The sequence below is a fragment of the Astyanax mexicanus genome, chromosome 5, assembly GCF_023375975.1.
Source record: "Astyanax mexicanus isolate ESR-SI-001 chromosome 5, AstMex3_surface, whole genome shotgun sequence".
Taxonomy (NCBI): domain Eukaryota; kingdom Metazoa; phylum Chordata; class Actinopteri; order Characiformes; family Acestrorhamphidae; genus Astyanax; species Astyanax mexicanus.
Window position 1 is genome coordinate 31,573,378 of NC_064412.1, and position 19,431 is coordinate 31,592,808.

Genomic DNA, 19,431 nt, shown 5'->3' on the forward strand with positions numbered 1-19,431 from the left:
TACAAAGGAGCCTTGTTCTTAAAGTAGGGCTGCTTACGGGCATTTTCGGCTTTAACTCTGGCTCCTTTGGAATAAGCCTTAACTACTGAACCATTTATCTTTCTTCTTCACCTGCTGCTGCTGCTGTAGCAGGTAAAAGACATTGTTTACCAATACCAATACACTTATGCCATCAGACTGGTATATTCAAACTCTTCTAACATTCTGATTAATTTTTGGCTTAATAAGAATAGAAGAAACACACAAATTTCAGCAAAAATATATACTGGAATTTAATGTCTGGCATTACATTTTGATTTGAGAGCAGAGCTTCTGATTTGCTCTTAGGCTACTTAAGGGTTTGATCATGTAGAGAAAATAGTGGGCAGGAATGTCACAGTGCTAATTTAGCACCTCATGGTGCTAGCCTGTCTGGCACTCAGTCACCTACTTCCACTCCCACTCCCCACCCATCCAGTCTAGATCACCCACCAAGCCCCACCCAGCAAACCAGCTTCCATTAATCTCACAATAAACCCCACCCACTGACTCATTCACCCACCCAAAACCTACCCAACAAATCCCCTATGCAGTCCCTTATCCAAACCCCTACATGATCCCTTACCAACTTTGCAAACCCACCCAATGGCCTACCCAGTACCCATCTACCCTCAACCCTCTATACACTTCCCCCTTCCACCCAATCCCACCCACCCAAACTCTTACATGATCCCATTTACACACCCACCCAATGTCCTACCCAATTCTCTAAATATTTTACCTACCCTACACCCTACCCAAACCCCTACGCCCTACTCAAAACCCCTACTCCCTACTCAAAACCCCTACTCCCCACCCAAAACCCCTACTCCTCACCCAAAACCCCTACTCCCCACCCAAAACCCCTACGCCCTACCCAAACCCCTACGCCCTACCCAAACCCCTACTTCCTACCCAAACCCCTGTGCCCTACTCAAACCCCCTACGCCCTACTCAAAACCCCTACTCCCCACCCCAAACCCCTACGCCCTACCCAAACCCCTACGCCCTACCCAAACCCCTACGCCCTACCCAAACCCCTACACTCTCCCCAAACCCCTATGCCCCACTCAAACCCCTATGCCCCACTCAAACCCTTACATGATTCCTCTTACCCTATGGCCTACACAAACTCCTACATGATCCCCTACCCACATGATCCTACCGACTGTACCCACTCACCTCCGATCCCCTACACGGTTTACCCTCCCTGATCTGATCAAATATCCATTTTATCCACCTAACCAATCTCCTATTCACAAGATTGTCCAATCAGTCCCAATTTATTCCCCAACACAGTTCCCCCACTCACATGATCTCCCAACCAATTCCCCACTCACCCAGTCCCCCACCCATTTAAACACCCATCCCTTGTTCATGTTCATATGCCTAAAAAAAGACAATATATTGTTTTTTAATGGTGGTGAACAGGCCAGAAGACTGAAGAGCTAAATGCCTGAATCTTGTTTAACTGTTTGGTTCTCAGATGCTGTGTTTGCTTTTGTTCACAGTCTTGGGCTGATGCCTTCCGGAACGCTCCATCGCTGTCTGGAGTGGTGAGCGTGTATGACGACCTGAAACGGAGGGGCCTGGAGTTTCCCATGACCGATCTAGATGCCCTTTCACCCATACACACCCCTAGCAGGGTAAATCCCCAACACAACTGTGTACATTTCCTCTGAACTTTATCTTCCTACAGAGGCATGATTCTACAGTACATGCTTTTCTACACCAAAATACATCGCTTGCCAGCTTGATCAGACCTGCCTGACCAGCTTAGTTTATTTCTAGCTTTTTTCAGGGTTCATTTTGCTCAGAGAGAGAAAGATAGAGGAGAAAGAGAGTGAGAGAGATAACAGCCTACGCCTAACTGCATACAAAGATTATTTCATTTTGTAAATGTAAATATTGCCAGCAGATGGAATTTGACAACAGGACTGCATCTCCATAGCTACAGTAAACAAATCCCCTCAAGAGCAGGTCACATCTTCCGTGCCTGGTTTATTATGTTTCTTGCTGCTGCAACATTCAGCTGTTTGTTCAGAGCTCTTTTATTTTATACAGCCTTCCAGTTTATTTATATTCAGTTCACACTTTTGTAGATGTTCTGCCCACTTGCAGCAATAGTTTGATAATCAGTTTAGATAGGTTCTGTATTCTGGAGTTTGATTCCTTCCCTGTGTGCACACCACAAGTGATACAATTGCTTGGCATTGCTCGTGCAGCAGGCAATGAGATACTGGCTGGAAAGTCCTCCGCCAGCATAAAGAATGGCTGCATGTTGGACTGAATTGCATTGTCAAACAAGTCACGGTTTTAAAGGAACAGCAACCTTTATAATCTAATAGAGCATTTCAAAGAGTATTCACTAACCATTCACAAACATTTTATAATATTTACAAATACAAATCAGCTATTAAACTGGTACATGTTGATTTACTTCGATCCTGCTGATGTTTATGCTCTCTCTCTCTCTCTCTCTCTCTCTCTCTCACTCTCTCTTTCTCTCTTTCTCTCCTTGTGCAAAACAAACCCCGGAAAAGGCTAGAAATAGACTAAGCTGGTCAGGCAGGTTTGATAAAGCTGGCAAGCAATGTATTCTGGTGTATTAAAAAGCATGTCCTATAAAAATGCTGAATTAAATTATTAGTACTATTATTATTGCACTTTGGATACAGTCTTGCTGACTGTTGGTTTGCTTTTACAACTGGCAAAAATGCTGTTACGTCCATTTAGTAAAAGTAACACATCTTCAGTAGGTGCCAAAGTGAGTGGAGGGGTTTTATAGGAACGTGGGAAGCTGTTTTCTGTGGCTCTTCACAGTTAATCTTAAACGCTTCACTGAATTTGTTTCTGGCTCTTATTGAAACTGTGCTTTATTCTATGTTCATATAAAGAGTATGTCACTTTGATCAAGGTAAATGATTCACAGATGCTACAAGCCTGTTTAACAATATTTTGCCTAAATAAATACAAGCTATTTTTCCTTTCACAAAGAGCTTATGAAAATAATCTCTGCATTTATTGACAGGTTTACATCACCACAACAGCTCAAGAAACCCACACTATCGTTTTCTGAAACATTGCGTTTATTCTTGAGTATTAATAGATGGTGTTGCTGTCCTCTTGCAACAATTTGAAAGCAAGATGCAAATGTAACTCTGTTTTAGTTAAAGCCATAGGAACACAAATACTAAGACAATAAAACAAAACATCTAAGGACAAGCTAGACCACATGGACTTACAAACACTTAAGTCTTACAAACTAACAAAATAAAGATAATAAACTACAACAAACCAGTAACACGGAGAGAACAACAAAGCACAACTGTGGATCAATAACACCACAGAGAACAAAAGAAAACATGGGACATATATGTAAAAAATACTGTTTTTTTTCGCACTATAGGCATACTTAAAATCCTTTAATTTTCCCAAAAATCATTATAATTTAATGTACCTTATGTATGAATTCTACTGGTCAGGTTGTAAGGGGCAGAAAAGCCACTCCATTGAAGTACAGCGCTACACAGGAGTTTGAGTTTAGTTCTCCAGCAGTATTTGCATTAGACACTAACTGCGCTAAGCGGTAGCTCTTTCACCGTCCAGAGGTAAGTATTATCGGCTGTTAGCCTGCTGCTAACCCTGACTAGCACTGCTAGCAGCATTAGCATTACTGGGAGCGGTTAGCTGCTAATGCTAATGCTCCAGCTTTAGTGGAAATCTGTAAATCTAGGCTTCATTTAAATAAACGGAAGCGCATAACTCACCCAAATGAACAATTTTTAGGATAGATATGTGTATATTATCATCCACTGCTCGTTGTCTGACTCATCTTAAATATTATAATTGTTTAAAGAATTACAGTTTTGTTTACTTAACTCAGCTTAGCTTTACAGGTGTCACCACCCAGCATCGAAACCTGCTGAATTAGAAATAAAACATGGAGACAGCCCTGTGCCTTACTAGAGTTGCATAAAACGTGCCTTACGTATGAAAAAAGACCAGAAAAGAGACGTTTATTGATAGTGTGTCATATATATAGTATAGGACACAAGCCATCAAAGTGACAGGTTGACCTTTATTTGACCCCGCCCCCTCCCGCCCCCCCCCTCCCCCCCCCCCCCCCCCAAACACCTGTTCAATAAATCAATCAAAGATAATGATTAATAGTGTTTATGTGTAATAGAATATTTTCCCGCTCTTTTTGAAAATGTATGGCTGATAGTTTCCCATCCTCCCAGCTGTTCAGGCCCCCCATATTCAGATAATCAATCAATCAAGAATAATGATTAATATTGTTTATGTGTAAGAGAATATTTTCCCGCTCTTTTTGAAAATGTATGGCTGATAGTTTCCCATCCTCCCAGCTGTTCAGGCCCACCATATCCTGACAATCAATCAATCAAGAATAATAATTAATAGTGTTTATGTGTAAGAGGATATTTTCCCGCTCTTTTTGAAAATGTATTGCTGATAGTTTCCCATCCTCCCAGCTGTTCAGGCCCACCATATCCTGACAATTAATCAATCAAGAATAATGATTAATAGTGTTTATGTGTAATAGAATATTTTCCCGCTCTTTTTGAAAATGTATGGCTGATAGTTTCCCATCCTCCCAGCTGTTCAGACCCCCATATTCTGATAATCAATCAATCAAGAATAATGATTAATATTGTTTATGTGTAAGAGAATATTTTCCTGCTCTTTTGGAAAATGTATGGCTGATAGTTTCCCATCCTCCCAGCTGTTCAGGCCCACCATATCCAGATAATCAATCAATCAAGAATAATGATTATTAGTGTGTAAAAGAGAATATTTTCCTGCATGAGAATACTTTTACCCACAGCCAAACCTGTTCGGAGGCCCCTCTCTCACACACACACACACACACACACACACACACACACATACAGGCACGTACACGCGCACAGACATACACACACACACACAGTCACGGTCCTGCTCACACACCCGCCAGCCCCCCTTAACCAAACATTCAGTCTCTTGACTTCACACACACACACACACACACACACAGTGAGACATGTTCAGACACAAAATTATTTTATTTATCCGAGCAACCAATAAGGAATAATTACGTGTAGATACGTGTACATACGTAATATAACCACGCCCTTTATTCAATAAAAGCAGAGAGGTTACGGTACTCTACCAAACATTCAACAGGCGGTGGTGTTTCTAACGTTACACGGGTAAGAGTTTATAAGATATTGTTTAATTCAATTTATATATTTTATAAAACTATATCATTAAATAATTATTGTTTTATTTGATTTATTCCTTAGCAAAAGATCGCAAAACATGGATGCTCTTACAAACGCACCAAGAAAGGAAATCGCAGGGTCTGAAAAGAATCATGTATGGCCGCTATCAGACGGTCGATTCTTTGGATTTCGTTTCCACGATGATATGAAATGCGTCACTCTGTGTATCGGTCCAACAGTAAGATTTGAGGATGCGACCGTTTTGATAACTCTTAATGGAGAGGAATGGCATAGCTTCTCAAGACATTGTTCAGTTTTTAACACCTATCTCATTTACAGAAATTGTTACTGTAAACCGGATTACCATGAGAAATTTAATTTAACATGGACACCCTATATACAAACCGGAACAATGTTGCGTTCATTCAATCTATATCCGTATTTAAATGCCAAATCGTACAATGCCAGACTTACAATTGTTCACGAAGTTACAAGTTTATTAAAACAAAACAATTTTTTTGAACAGGAATGTAAAATTGAATTACAAAATGATGACTTCAACGCAATGCAGACGTACTTTGCAATAATAGACCGTATGTTCATTGAGAGCATCGTTGAAAAACATTAAATCTGATACAGAATTTCTGAGCTTCTGAATGCGTTATCATCAGTAAAAACTGAATAGTTTAGAGTGCAGTGTATCTTAGTGTTTGAGTCTGTGTCAGCGGCAAGATTTGTACCACGGCCTGCTGTATTGTGTTTCTGATCTTCCAGGACAGCTGCGTGACCAATTAGTGATTTCTTACTCAAGACTCGCATGTGCCTGTCAATGTATATAAACACGGAGTTTTCTTCATACGGTCACAAACATTTTCAGAGCTCAAGAATCTCTTTCGTTGGAAGATAATGGAGTCTGGTAAGTTTGCTTTTGGTCTGGATTGAATATAAATATTTTTATTATTATTCATACTGATGTTAATATAGTATGGTTATTTAGAATGTTGTAGAACGTAATTAGAATGTCAAATATAATACAATGTTTTTAAACCAAATTATATTATAGTAATGTTTCGTTCTATTCTTTTAAAATAGGTAACATTCAGAAATGTTTTTAATGTGAGTAATTTTTATCATGATGAATTTTTAGAAATAATGTGATAAGTTATGTTTTATACTATTGGTGTAATTTATACTATTGGTGTAATACTGAAAATGATGCTTTTTTTAAAAAAAATATTAATAAATTATTTTATTTAATTATTATTATTATTATTATTATTATTATTTTTATTTATTTATTTATTTATTTTTTGTAGAGTTATGTAATAATTCAACGTTCAGCAACTATCAATGCAACGAAACACCAGGGGTCAATTATATCCAAAAACCTCCAACTCCATACGGTGAGAAAAATATATAGTTTTCTAATTATTGTACACACATTCACACACACATTTTATTTTCTATATTCTCTGTTCTAAGTATGTAATGATTTAATTATTTTAGAACTGACTGCTGAAACAAGAAGCAGAAGTCCCATTTACATCACTGATACTCCGCCCAACAGCTCCACAATTCCAGGTAAGTGAAACATTTTTATCAATATTTAAGTAATACAAAATATATATGTTATTATCTATCATTTATTAAACCTGTGTATTTTCTGTTTGTTTGAACAGGGTGTGATTCTCCTGCGTATGCCAATAACGGTAATCAATCTCCATACAGTGAGCAGAAGATTTTAATTTTTTTCTAAATATTGTACACATACACACACACACCCCTCCCCTACTCAGTCGCCAGCATGATCTGCTCACACACACACATACACACACACACCCCTCCCCTACTCAGTCGCCAGCATGATCTGCTCACACACATACACACACACACCCCTCCCCTACTCAGTCGCCAGCATGATCTGCTCACACACACACATACACACACACACCCCTCCCCTACTCAGTCGCCAGCATGATCTGCTCACACACACACACATACACACACACACCCCTCCCCTACTCAGTCGCCAGCATGATCTGCTCACACACACACACACATACACACACCCCTCCCCTACTCAGTCGCCAGCATGATCTGCTCACACACACACATACACACACCCCTCCCCTACTCAGTCGCCAGCATGATCTGCTCGCACACACACACACACACACACACACACACAGTATTTTAATCAATAATATTATTTATTTTTAGATGTAATCCTGAACTCTCCATCCTACTCCCCAACAATCCCTAGTAAGAAACTTTTTGTCTCATTATTATATTTTGTATATATTGTGTGCGTATATAATATAGCAAATTATCTTATTCAATGTTTCAATGAATAGATCGTGAATCTGATCAACAATCCCCTGCGAAAGGTTATCAGTACAGCCATAATGACACGCTTTCCGGTAAATATGTCTTATAATTAAACTTGCACATACGTGTATGTGAAAACACATTAGTGATGAAACGTAATATATTGTTATCTATGTGTGTTTTAGATTCCGATGTTAACGCCAATGATGATCTGAGGGACGATCTACGCGATCTACGCCACCTTCACAAGTCTGTGTCTTTGACGTTCAAGAAACTCATGCGCGTGAAAACACACGGGTCAAGAGTTCAAAGTAAGCATGTTCATGCATTGTGTAAGAAACGTGTGAGCCTTTATATGAATCAATGTACTACCCTACTCAATAAACACCATGTCTAGGAAAAGGTGTGATAATTGTTTTAATATTGAAGCCAAGAGGTGTAAAATCAGACAGGAATCTGAATATGCCCCCAGCACATCCGATCATTTAACTTGTGAATGTGTATCAGATACAGAACTTACACTCAACTTACAGCATGACCATTTCCATCAGTTAAACCAAAGTTTAGATAGACTACGGAATGAATGTAATCCTTCTGTAATAGAAGCTGTTAATCGGCTTAACGAAAGTTTAGCTTTAACGCCCGATCGCAATAATGTTACGGAACAGTCTGTAACAACGCCTCAAAATGTAACGCAAGAATCAAACATAGATTTGTTTCACAATCTAAACCAAAGTTTAGATAGACTTCGGAATGAATGTAATCCTTCTCTATTAGACGCTGTTAATCGGCTTAACGAAAGTTTAGCTTTAACGCCCGATCGCAATAATGTTACGGAACAGTCTGTAACAACGGCTCAAAATGTAACGCAAGAGCCGATGGTTGATTTGTTTCACAATCTAAACCAAAGTTTAGATAGACTTCGGAATGAAGCGGATAATGAAAATCAACATTCACACACTTTGTCATCTGGGCCTAATCAAGCTTTCAGTGTAACAGTTCACAATAACGAGAATGTACAGGATCAGATAGGATATGGTGTAGAAGGTGAAATACCGCAGGATATACATGTAAACAGGATAGACAGATTCAACACCACAGAAATTAGACGGCCTCTAAACTTTTCCTCATTGGGAAACGTTGAATCTTTCGATGAATTTTACAACTATGTGATGGAAGTTTTTAACCAAACCGTCGAGGTAGCAAATGGTTATATTGGTCCGAAGGATTCAGTATATGTGGAAATTCAAGGAGATTCGCTCAACGTTTCAGCGAGCGTTGAAGTAATCGACGGAGTCATAAACCCTAATGATATTGTAACAATGATTGAACAAAGCATGCAGAGCAAATTTGAAATTCTTTCCGACGAAACTCTACAAATTGTGATTCGAATTGTACACCCGCCGCGCGGAGGCGCGCGCGTTAAGTTCTCACAAATGTTCAATTCAGAAATTGTTCGGAACAAATTGAAACATCTGTTTGATTTTCAAAATAAAGACAACCTCTGTTTCGCCCTATGTGTTTCCAAACTACTGAATCCAGACCTAAACGATTACCAAGTAGAGCACATTGCAAAACGGTTACAAGCCGATGTAGGGATGTCTGAAAATGACGCCGTTAGCTTTGCCGACATTTCATTGTTTGAAAAGTTACTCGATTGTAAAATCGTAGTGATGTACAGGGATGCTGTCAAAAAAGGGTACTCGTTTTTCCAAAACAGTACGATACCTCACGAAAAAACATTGTTCCTATTCCTGCATGAAAACCATTACTACGGTGTTAAAAACCTTAAGGCTGTGCTGGGTACCGGGTACGTTTGTTCTCACTGCTACGCGGGGTATAACGATGAGAATCATCATAAATGCGAGTACAGATGCAACGTTTGTCAGGATAACGATTGTCCCAAGCTTCCTAAAAATACGGTGCAATGTCAAGACTGTTTGAGGTTATGTAGAACACCGTATTGTTACGAAAAGCACAAGGTCAAAGACGACTCTGGTAAAAATTTGTGTGAAACTAGATTCTACTGTGCACAGTGTAACACCGTGCAGCACGGTAGAAAAGGGACCAGCAAACACAGTTGTCGCGCAAACCTATGCCGTCAATGCGGTGCTAAAGTAAACCCTGAATTTGAACACGAATGTTTTATAACGCCTCTAGAAAAGGAAAAGAACAACAAAAAGTACATTTTTTACGATTTTGAAACCAATCAAGAGTCAGGAAATCACATCGCAAATTTTATATGTTGCAGTACTTTTAAGGGTAAAGTTTGGACGGCTGAAGGACCCGATTGTGTTTCAGCGTTTTTTAAACGCTACCGTAGAAAGAAATACAAAGGCTACACGTTCTTGGCGCACAACGCTAGAAGTTACGATTCGTACATTTTATTGAATCATTTGGTCCGAGAGGGGATCAACCCCGACATCATAGCGCAAGGTGGTAAAATATTGTGCTTTGAAGATGTCGAGTTCAGACAGAGATTCATAGACAGTCTCTCTTTTCTCCCTATGAAGCTGAGCGCGATTCCCAAGGCTATGGGATTCAAGAATGAAAAAAAGGGTTATTTTCCTCATTTCTGGAACACTCTTGAAAACCAGAATTACATCGGCCCATACCCGGCAGCCAAATATTACGGTGTAGACACCATGATGGATAAAGAGAGACAAGAGTTTTTTGAATGGTACAATACTCTGTCTGGCAAGGTGTTTGACCTCAGAAAAGAGTTGGCCGATTATTGCGTGAATGACGTTCACATTCTCAGAAAGGGGTGTTTAGCATTCAGGGAGCAGATAATGAGCGGTACGGGTGTAGATCCTTTCAAATGCATCACCATAGCCAGCGTCTGTTTGAAAATCTTTAGAACACATTTTCTGACGGACAATACCTTGGCTATACCACCGCATGATGATTATATCAGCAGACAGAAGTCGTTCTCAAACTCTGCTATTCAATGGCTCGAGTACCTCTCAGACAGAGGGAAAATTCCGATTCGACACGCTCTCAACGAAGGTGAAGTTCAAATGGGTCAATATTTTTTAGACGGTTATTTTACCGACGGCCACACGCAAAATGCTTTCGAGTTCTTAGGATGCTTTTTTCACGGTTGTGATAAATGTTTCCCTGCAAACGCGCGTCACCCTCTAAGTAAAATTGGACAAACCTTCGAAGATGTTAAACAACACTCTTTGCAAAAAATTAAGAATTTGCAAAACATCTACAATATGCACGTTACAACAATCTGGGAACACGCGTGGAACGAAATGAAAAGGACAGATCAGGACGTAATAGCGTTTCTCAAACGTTTTGACTTTCCCGAGCGTTTGAAACCGAGACAAGCTCTTTTTGGCGGCCGTACAAACGCGTTACATTTACATTACGTAGCTCAACCCGGAGAGAGAATCGATTATTACGATTTTACATCGTTATACCCCTACGTAAACAAGACAAAAAACTACCCCGTAGGTCACCCAACCATCATTTTCCGCGATTTTGAACCGTTGGAAAATTATTTCGGCCTCTTCAGAATAAAAATTTTACCCCCTAGGGGTCTTTGGGCCCCTGTTCTCCCTTATAGGGTGAAAAACAAGCTTTTGTTCCCTCTGTGTAGGGTGTGTGCCGAGTTACAACAGCAGCAATGTTGTAAACATGCTGACGAGGAGAGGGCTCTTACGGGTAGTTGGTGTAGCGTGGAGGTTATGAAGGCTCTCGAAAAAGGCTACAGAGTGTTGAAAGTTTTCGAAATCTGGCACTTTCCTAAACAGACGCATGATTTGTTTGCCGGATACATCAACAGGTTTCTCAAGACAAAACAGGAGAGCTCAGGTTACCCGTCTTGGGTAAAGGACGAATCTGATCAAAAAGAATACGTTAAAAGGTACAAGGAAAACGAAGGCATAGAACTCGATCCGTCTCGCATAGAGGTTAACCAGGCCAAGAGATCTGTGGCAAAGTTGGCGTTGAATTCTTTGTGGGGTAAAATGTGTCAGAGGTCTGATAGGATTAATACTTGTCTAATCAGCGATCCCAACCAATTTCTAGAGTTCATGTTCTCGGACACGTACGACGTAAGTCACTTTTCTTTTCCGAACCCTCAGATGGCGCTGGTTCAGTGGCGTTACGCAGACACCAGATTCATCAAACCGAGTAAAGCTAACGTGTTTATCGGCATATTCACTACCGCTTACGCTAGACTCGAGCTGTACAAGCTGATAGATGGTCTGCAACAAAGATGTCTCTATACGGATACAGACTCTGTCATTTTCAAAAGTAAAGATGGCGATTGGATGCCCCCCCTAGGCGATTACTTAGGCGAGTTAACGAGTGAATTGGATCACGGAGATCATATTGTGGAATTTGTCAGCTCTGGACCAAAGTCCTACGGTTATCGAACTCGTTATGGGAAGACTGTAATGAAGGTAAAGGGTATAACGTTAAACTATACCAACGCCAAAATTGTGAATCTGAGCTCTTTGATAGATCTGGTTGACAAAAGTGTGAAAAGCCCCGACTGTACCGACGAAATTATGACGTCCAACAATCAAATCGTCAGAGATAAAAGAGGTTTTCACTTGAAAAACAAATCACAAACTAAACGTTTCCGAGTAGTGTACGATAAACGCGTTCTATTACCGGATAGCGCCACAATTCCTTACGGATATTAAACATTTACTTTGCTGAAAAAATAATGGCCGTACCTAACTCGTTCGATGCTAGACTTCAACTTCCTTTTTCTTGTATAGTTTGTGGACCCAGCAATAGCGGAAAATCTTTTTTCATCAAAATGTTACTTGAAAATTGTACGGACTCAATGTCTAAAATTCCGGACCGGATTGTATGGTGTTACACTTGCTGGCAACCCCTCTACGACGAGTTGATGGACAAACTAAACATTTATTTTGTTCAAGGTATACCCGAATCATTGTGCGACGATGAACTTTTCCCTCCGCACAAAACAAACTTGTTGGTGATTGATGATTTGATGGAGTCCGCTAGCAAGAGTGAGGAAGTAGAAAAGGCTTTTACAAAATATACCCACCATAGAAACCTCAGCGTGATCTATTTGGTTCAAAATTTGTTTTTTCAAGGGAGAAGTAGCAGAACTATAAATTTAAATACCAATTACATGGTGCTTTTTAAAAATCCTAGAGATAAGCTACAGATCAACGTGTTGGCGCGTCAGATGTACCCCCGTAACAGCAAGTACTTTTTAGAATGCTTTCAAGACGCTACCTCTAGACCCTATGGGTATTTATTAGTAGACTTGAAAGCTTCAACGCCAGAAGATCTTAGACTCAGATCGGGTTTGTTTTTACAGGAGGTTCCTGCGGTGTACGTACCGAAGAAAAAGGTTTTCGCATAATGTCCGATCGGTTAAAGAGAAATTATCAGGTTTTGAAATCGCTACATCAGGCATCGCCTCGAGAAAGGAAACTTATACTGCGTCAAGCTCCCACAGACCTCGTACTAGCCATTTGTGAAATAGCATTAAATCTACTGAGAGGACGCATTCCTTTAACGGCTCAACAGTACGCTCGACTGAAAAGACAGAAAAAAGCGATTAAACTTTTTGCCGATAAAAGAAAATCTGTAAAGGTTAAAAGAAATACTATTAATCAATCCGGAGGTTTTCTTCTACCTTTGCTAAGCGTCGCGGTACCCTTCATCAGCAGCTTAATAGCGGCCCGTCAGAAATAGCATGGAAAACGCTGTGAAAATGTATCTGGTACCTCAGCAGCAACTTGATAAGATTAATTCTGTGTCGAGCGGAAAACCTAATGTTAGACAGACGGTGGAAAATGATCTGGATGCTACCATGAGACATATTCTGAATAGGTCTGATTTGATGCCTTACGAAAAGGCCAAACTTTATGCCTCGGTCTTGCAAAGATTCCTAAACATCGTCAAACAAGGAGATGAGGAAACGGTTCAATTAACTCTGTCCCTGCCCGTAGACTCTAACAATAAAACAATACCGGAGACCGATGTGGATCGCGGTGCGTCCGAAGACGTAATTGTCAAAGAAGTAATCGGAAACATTCCGGCAAGAAACAGAAAAAATGCTTCTTTCATCATGGAAAAAATATCCAAATCTAGCGACGTAGCTTCCTGGAATGATAAAGGTGAATTCATTTTCAAAGGAAGGACGATCAGGGGTTCACACGTATTGGATTTGATTAAAAACCTCACGGCCCCTCAAAAAGTGTCGGATGATCGCAGACCTTTGGGGTGGATCGAGATGTTAAAAACTGTAGCCGGATTGAATATTCCCTTTTCAACTATACCTAACGTCGGCGTTCGACGTAAGATAACGGACATTAAAAGAGGCGATCCTTTGTACTCACCAAGCTCAACTTCTAAGAGCGATGACTCTGACTCTAGCATTGACACTCTTGAGCCTGTTTTCAAGTCTCCTCGTTTTACCTCAACACCTTGGATAAGTTTTTAATCGTGCATGTCTTTAAAAATGTTATAAATGATGATGATGATACAATGTAAATATTTGTTATTCTTTATTTCATTAAATGTATATACTTTAACATGATTTACATCTACAGAGTCGTTATTTCACACTACACTCTAGTTTATGCACTGAACACATTTCACAAATTGTTTTTTATTCACTCTGGGATATATATTTTTTACAAAAGCTTTAACCATATCATCGTTTCTTTTCAAATCATCCGTATACATAGACATAATTTGATTAAAAGAATAGCCTCTAGCTCTGTGACACAAAAAGAATACGCAGTGTTGCCCGCAGTAAGTCGAGTCACTCCTTTGAACTTGTTTTGAGTTGTGTTTTATTTCACAACAGTTCTTTTTAAAAAAAGAATGAATAGAATCATGAAAGAGTTCAGAGTTTGGCGGATTTCCGTACGAATCAAAAAATTCTCCCGAGGCGTCATCGTTGAGACATATGGCCAACCAGTGTTCTCCGGGCATGTAGCTGGGGTGAGTGTTTACGATGAAAAATGCCGGAGCGCGTTCCACCTTATTCTCGGGTAGTTCATCGCAAGGAAACACACCGTAGAATATCTTTTTCGCAGGAGGATAACTTTTCATCAGCACGGAAAGTTCTCTGGTGTCCATAATTACTGATAATCGATGAGGACGTTTCGTCGATTATTGATTTCCAGCATAGAGTCGAAGCTGGCGTATACAATTAGATTTACCGTTCTCGGTAGAGGGTTTCTGAATCTGAGTTCCAACCTCATATTTCCCGACTTTATCAAAGATAGATGTTGTCCGCAATCATCCGGGCTCAGGTTAAAAGCTAAAAGGGTGTATCCTTGAGAATAATCCTGGCGGTTTATAGCCAAAGCTTGATCCTTTAGATTTTTCCCCGAAGCTAAAACCAACGAATGAAATTCGCGGACGGCATTACCGCTTTGAAAATTAGGTTGAAACGGTTTTGCAGGGTGCTGAACACCGTCGACGTACAAAGCAATAAACTCTGCATCATTATGTTTAAAGTTAAAAGGATTTTTATCATATGCACCGATAAAAGCGTCATTATCAATCATACCAATTATAACCGTTTTAGGGAGAGGTCCGAGGAATAAATTCTCTTGGGTGCATACGCGACTCCCCACAGGTAGGCTAAAAGTCTTCATACACACTCTTTCAAGCGGGTATTTAGCCGTAGCGTTAAGTAAAGCCTGCGCGTGCCCCATCTTGACAGCCGGGGAAACGGAGACTTTTTTTACGTACAGAGAAGCCGTTAGTATTTTAAGTGTGTAATCCCTGGCTCCTTCTTTCATCATGCAAAATTCGTCCTTACTTCGAATCATCTTAATTTTCAAGTCAACTCCGTTCAGTAAAAGTTTTTCTTGAAAAAATATATCGGAGTGGATATGACCTATTAAGTCAAAGATTCTACTTTCTTGGCTGTAAGAAGACCTGATTTTGAAGCCGTTGTTACGTCCTTGAGGATCGGTCGCGTCCATGTGGCCGTACGAGTCTTTGTAAAATAATCCTGCGGTGAATTGTGTATCCAAGGTATGTTTGCTATAGTTAAGAAGCAATTCCATTATTGCCCTGTAGGGGTAGGTATTACTCGACTGGCTGATGAGTCGATCTCCCAGCATGACGTCTACTTGTGAAAAAAGAGACGCTATAGGATAGTTTATTACACCCACCTTTGAATCGTTAGCCAAGTCTGTACCGTCAGAATTTGTGATTTTACATCTCAGGTGTAAAAAAGTGTTGTTCAGATCTAGGTAGTCTTCACCATTTCCTGCCACGTAAAACTCCAAGGGTCCGTCATCGGTCAGAGCCGAAAGAGGAGGGATTTCGACGTAAGTATACTTTTCGACGCTAGTCTGCGTGTACGGCACTGTAAATAAATCTAATTCGGACTTGGTACATTCGGTTGAAAGTCTGTGAAGTAAAGCCATGGTTTTAGAAAATGTTCACCTTTCTTCGTTTATCCGAGACTGAGGGAGAGCGCTTGTTGCTCCTCCGTTTGTGTTTTTTCAATATGATCTTTTTCACAGACGTCTTGCGTTTTTTATTCCCAATCGTTTTACGCATTCCCGGAGGTCTCCTAAAGTTCTTGTAGGCAAATGCCGCGAGACCGTCACCCTCTTGTTTTTGTGATTTAGATTTTACGACGTTGCTTACCACGTCGCTTACGATACTTTTTGCAGCGGTTTTTAAATGAGGTTTAGCAATCGTTATTCCTCTTTTTAAAATTGGTACCGCCATTCTAAAGAGTGATTTGAAGATCCCTCCTAAGCCCGAGCCGTACATCACCGGGGAGCCATAGTACCCCGGAAGACCGTTGCCTGCTTGATGCTTATAATAGTCCACATAGATCTGAGGGTCTACGTACCTTTCACCAATCATTGTTCAAACACGAAAGGAATGCTTTGCGGGTCTAAAATGAAGTTTAGCAACAAATTTTCCGTAGAGAAAACGAATATGTTTGTTCTGATCGGATTTTACCTCTATAACTAAATCGTTGATAAGACTCTTGCTCACAGGTACGTAATGCGGCTTGTCATAAGTTATTGTGACAATTTCATTGTTTTTCCCGCTTATATGTACGCATCTCAGTAGCGGTACAAAACTATCGCCGACCCTTTGATGATGAATAATGTCTGTATAAACAAACATGGTGTAAAATCCTGCATGAATATCGGCCAGATAGGGCGCTTCAGGGTTACTCTGAGTGAGGTCCGTAGCGTCATCCATACCTATCATATAGCCTAATCTCCCGTTGGAAACGCTCAACGAATACGGTTTTTTGGTTTCCATGCGGATTTTGTTGGTCTGAGCATTATAAACAATAGTTAGGTCTAAAGCTAATTTTTCTAAAGTCGCATTCATTTCACGAACCACTTGTTCTATGTCACCGTAATACCCTTCACTCATATGACAGCTATACAATTCATGATTTATTCCATCGTCGTAGCGGACAAAAAAGACGGTTTCGCGATCCTTCAAAGAGTACCACGTGTGGGGGTATTGCACTTCAGCGAGAGCCACCTCCCAATCGCCCGCCAACTCTATGGGCTTTGCAAATTTAGTTGTGTAACACGAAATCTTATTGTTGGGATACACGTGATTGGAAGAGTTGCTGGGGAGAGTCACAAAGAAACCGTTCTCTTCCATGATGCGCTGTTTATGATAATCGGTCATTACAAACGAATCTACTTATTCTTTGACTATGTTCACAATGTCTTTGGCCGGGATCCACGAGTTGAATTTATCCGGCCACCCCACCCATTTCACTAAACACATTTTTTTCCTATTTTGCATCCTTTCTTGTATTATTTTTTCTATTTTAAAGGATTTGTCTTTTCCGACTATAATTTTTTGCAGTTCCGGTTCGTAAAACGTACCCGTTATTTCTTCACCGTCGGCATCGTGTAGTTTATATACCGGAGGATCTCTCGGAATCCTTTCGGAAATTGTAAAATATTCATCCGTATAGTTTTGTTCATACCCCTTTTCAAAATGTGCTTTTAGTCGCGAAATCCTGACAACGTCACCGATCTTAAACTTGAAGCGTAGTTTTTTAACTCTCGAAGGAAACAGTCCGTACAAGGTTTTAAAAACTTTGAAGGAGTTTGTTTCATCAACCTCGACAGGTTTCATTTTGATGCTGCTGTGGTAGTTATGATTGTACGAGTGAACCAATTCCTGAACCACATCGATGTACTTTCTCGTATTAACCGCTGTAAAGTATTTCCACATTTTATTCCTCAAGGTCCTATTAAACCTTTCACAAACAGATGCTTTCTGACCCGTACCCGTAGCAAAGTGAACGATGTTGTGCTTTTTCATTAATCCTTGAAAATTTTTGTTGAAAAATTCTTTTCCTTGATCCGTTTGCAATTTTTTAGGAACACGCCCTTCCTTAAGAATAGAATTAAAAGCGTCGGTCACCTCAACGCCCGTCTTGTTTCGCAATACGCGTACCCAAGCGTATTTAGATAAAATATCTATACACGTTAACATAAATTTCATATCTTTGTTATCCTTTGACAAGTTTGACATATCCACTAAATCGGCTTGCCATTGTTCATCCATGTTTTTCACAAACACTCTGTTTGTTTTAAATTTTCCTAAAACAGGTTTGTGAAGAGTATACGCGTCCTGCGCAGACAGCCAGTTTTTAACATCTTTAATATTCGCTCTCGATCCTTTTTTCTCAAAAATTGCCCTTTGTAAACTCTCAACCCCTCCGTAAGACCCAGGGTTGGAGGGGTCATAATAAATCTTTTTCAACAAGCCCTCAGTCATTGTGCTAGGTCTCACCAATAATGGACAGAGAATAAGAATGTAATCAGCTTTTATTACTACAAACTCAAAAGCCTCGTTAAATGATACACATTTACATTATTTTGTTTTTCATTAAAAAAAGATATCAAACAGTTTACAGTTTTTTCAACATGAACATGTTTCTTAACTATCATTTTCAAAACACATGCGTCGGTTATATAGGTATGAATACACATTAAAAACTTAAACTTTAAGCAGAGTAGAGCCGTTATCCGAACTTTTATTCGGCTATGGGTGAAAGCTTGGATGGAAGAGACGATGTTACCCATGTGAGCGCCGTTTCGGATGATTCCAGAGAACTGTGGAAATCCCAGTACTCAACAATGTCCTCGATCACCGTATCGTTGTAGATAGACGCAGTTTTATGCTTAATGTCTCTCAGAGCCGTCTTGAAGTCAGGTTCGTCTCGCAGTTGGCACACTGTAGTTTCAGCCGCTGCTTGGATTTTTTCCAGAGACGGTACATGTGAGATACCGCACAACTTTAGAGCTCTGGCCAAGGTGTATTTCAACCAAGGTCTAAACAACTTTGTCAAAAGTCTTTTAGCGTTGATGTGCAGATAGAAGTCTTCAGGATCATACAGACACGAATGTTGTCGCTGACTCGGGTGATCGGTGGCGCATCCGTTGCAATGCTCTCTCAGATCCTTTTCAATGATTTTGTCCAGCAGATCCCCGGTGACAGCGCGGATGATGGAGAGCATGGTCGTTCCGATACATCCGTCGATTTCATCCGATGTACCCGGTTTGGTTGATCCTGGGGTAAGACCCTCCATGACCGGAGAGTACGAGTACAGGTTTAAGAGTTCTTGAGTCATTTCAACAGCGGATTACCCCCGACACAGCAGCGTGTATAGAACAAGTATGACTCGTAGATAGAGACGGTCTTAATTTATTAGTTAGATAGTATGGTAGGCGTTGCTTACGTTTGGACTCCGCCCCAGGCTCTTTCACATACATTTCACATACTCTTTCATGAAACCCCATATGGTCTAGCGGTAAGGATTCCTGGCTTTCATCCGGGCGGCCCGGGTTCGACTCCCGGTATGGGAATAGTATTTTTATGTATT

At 40.3% G+C, this 19,431-nt stretch overlaps 2 protein-coding genes and 1 non-coding gene across 9 annotated transcripts in view; all 3 read left to right on the forward strand.

The window, feature by feature from the left end:
• LOC103023513 (target of Myb protein 1-like) overlaps positions 1 to 19,431 on the forward strand; it is a 41,393-nt gene that overhangs the window by 6,305 nt on the left and 15,657 nt on the right. For both annotated transcript variants that reach the window (XM_007231325.4, XM_049479314.1), the window contains exon 5: positions 1,530 to 1,664. In XM_007231325.4, coding sequence (XP_007231387.3) covers positions 1,530 to 1,664 — 135 coding nt within the window. The remainder of the gene's footprint in view (positions 1 to 1,529; positions 1,665 to 19,431) is intronic.
• LOC125802170 (uncharacterized) lies at positions 4,799 to 14,115 on the forward strand. 6 transcript variants are annotated; one of them, XM_049479311.1, is made up of 8 exons: positions 4,799 to 6,162; positions 6,339 to 6,362; positions 6,563 to 6,649; positions 6,753 to 6,827; positions 6,926 to 6,973; positions 7,467 to 7,508; positions 7,601 to 7,666; positions 7,760 to 14,115. In XM_049479311.1, the coding sequence occupies exon 8, from the start codon at positions 7,964 to 7,966 to the stop codon at positions 12,233 to 12,235; it is 4,272 nt and encodes a 1,423-aa protein (XP_049335268.1). In that variant the 5' UTR covers positions 4,799 to 6,162; positions 6,339 to 6,362; positions 6,563 to 6,649; positions 6,753 to 6,827; positions 6,926 to 6,973; positions 7,467 to 7,508; positions 7,601 to 7,666; positions 7,760 to 7,963; the 3' UTR covers positions 12,236 to 14,115. The 6 variants fall into 6 exon arrangements, with proteins under 6 accessions (XP_049335268.1, XP_049335265.1, XP_049335267.1 ...); XM_049479308.1 differs by having other exon boundaries at positions 4,799 to 6,362; XM_049479310.1 differs by having other exon boundaries at positions 4,799 to 5,234; positions 5,328 to 6,649.
• trnae-uuc (transfer RNA glutamic acid (anticodon UUC)) lies at positions 19,343 to 19,414 on the forward strand. The gene has a single exon. It is a non-coding gene; the product is annotated as a tRNA-Glu (tRNA).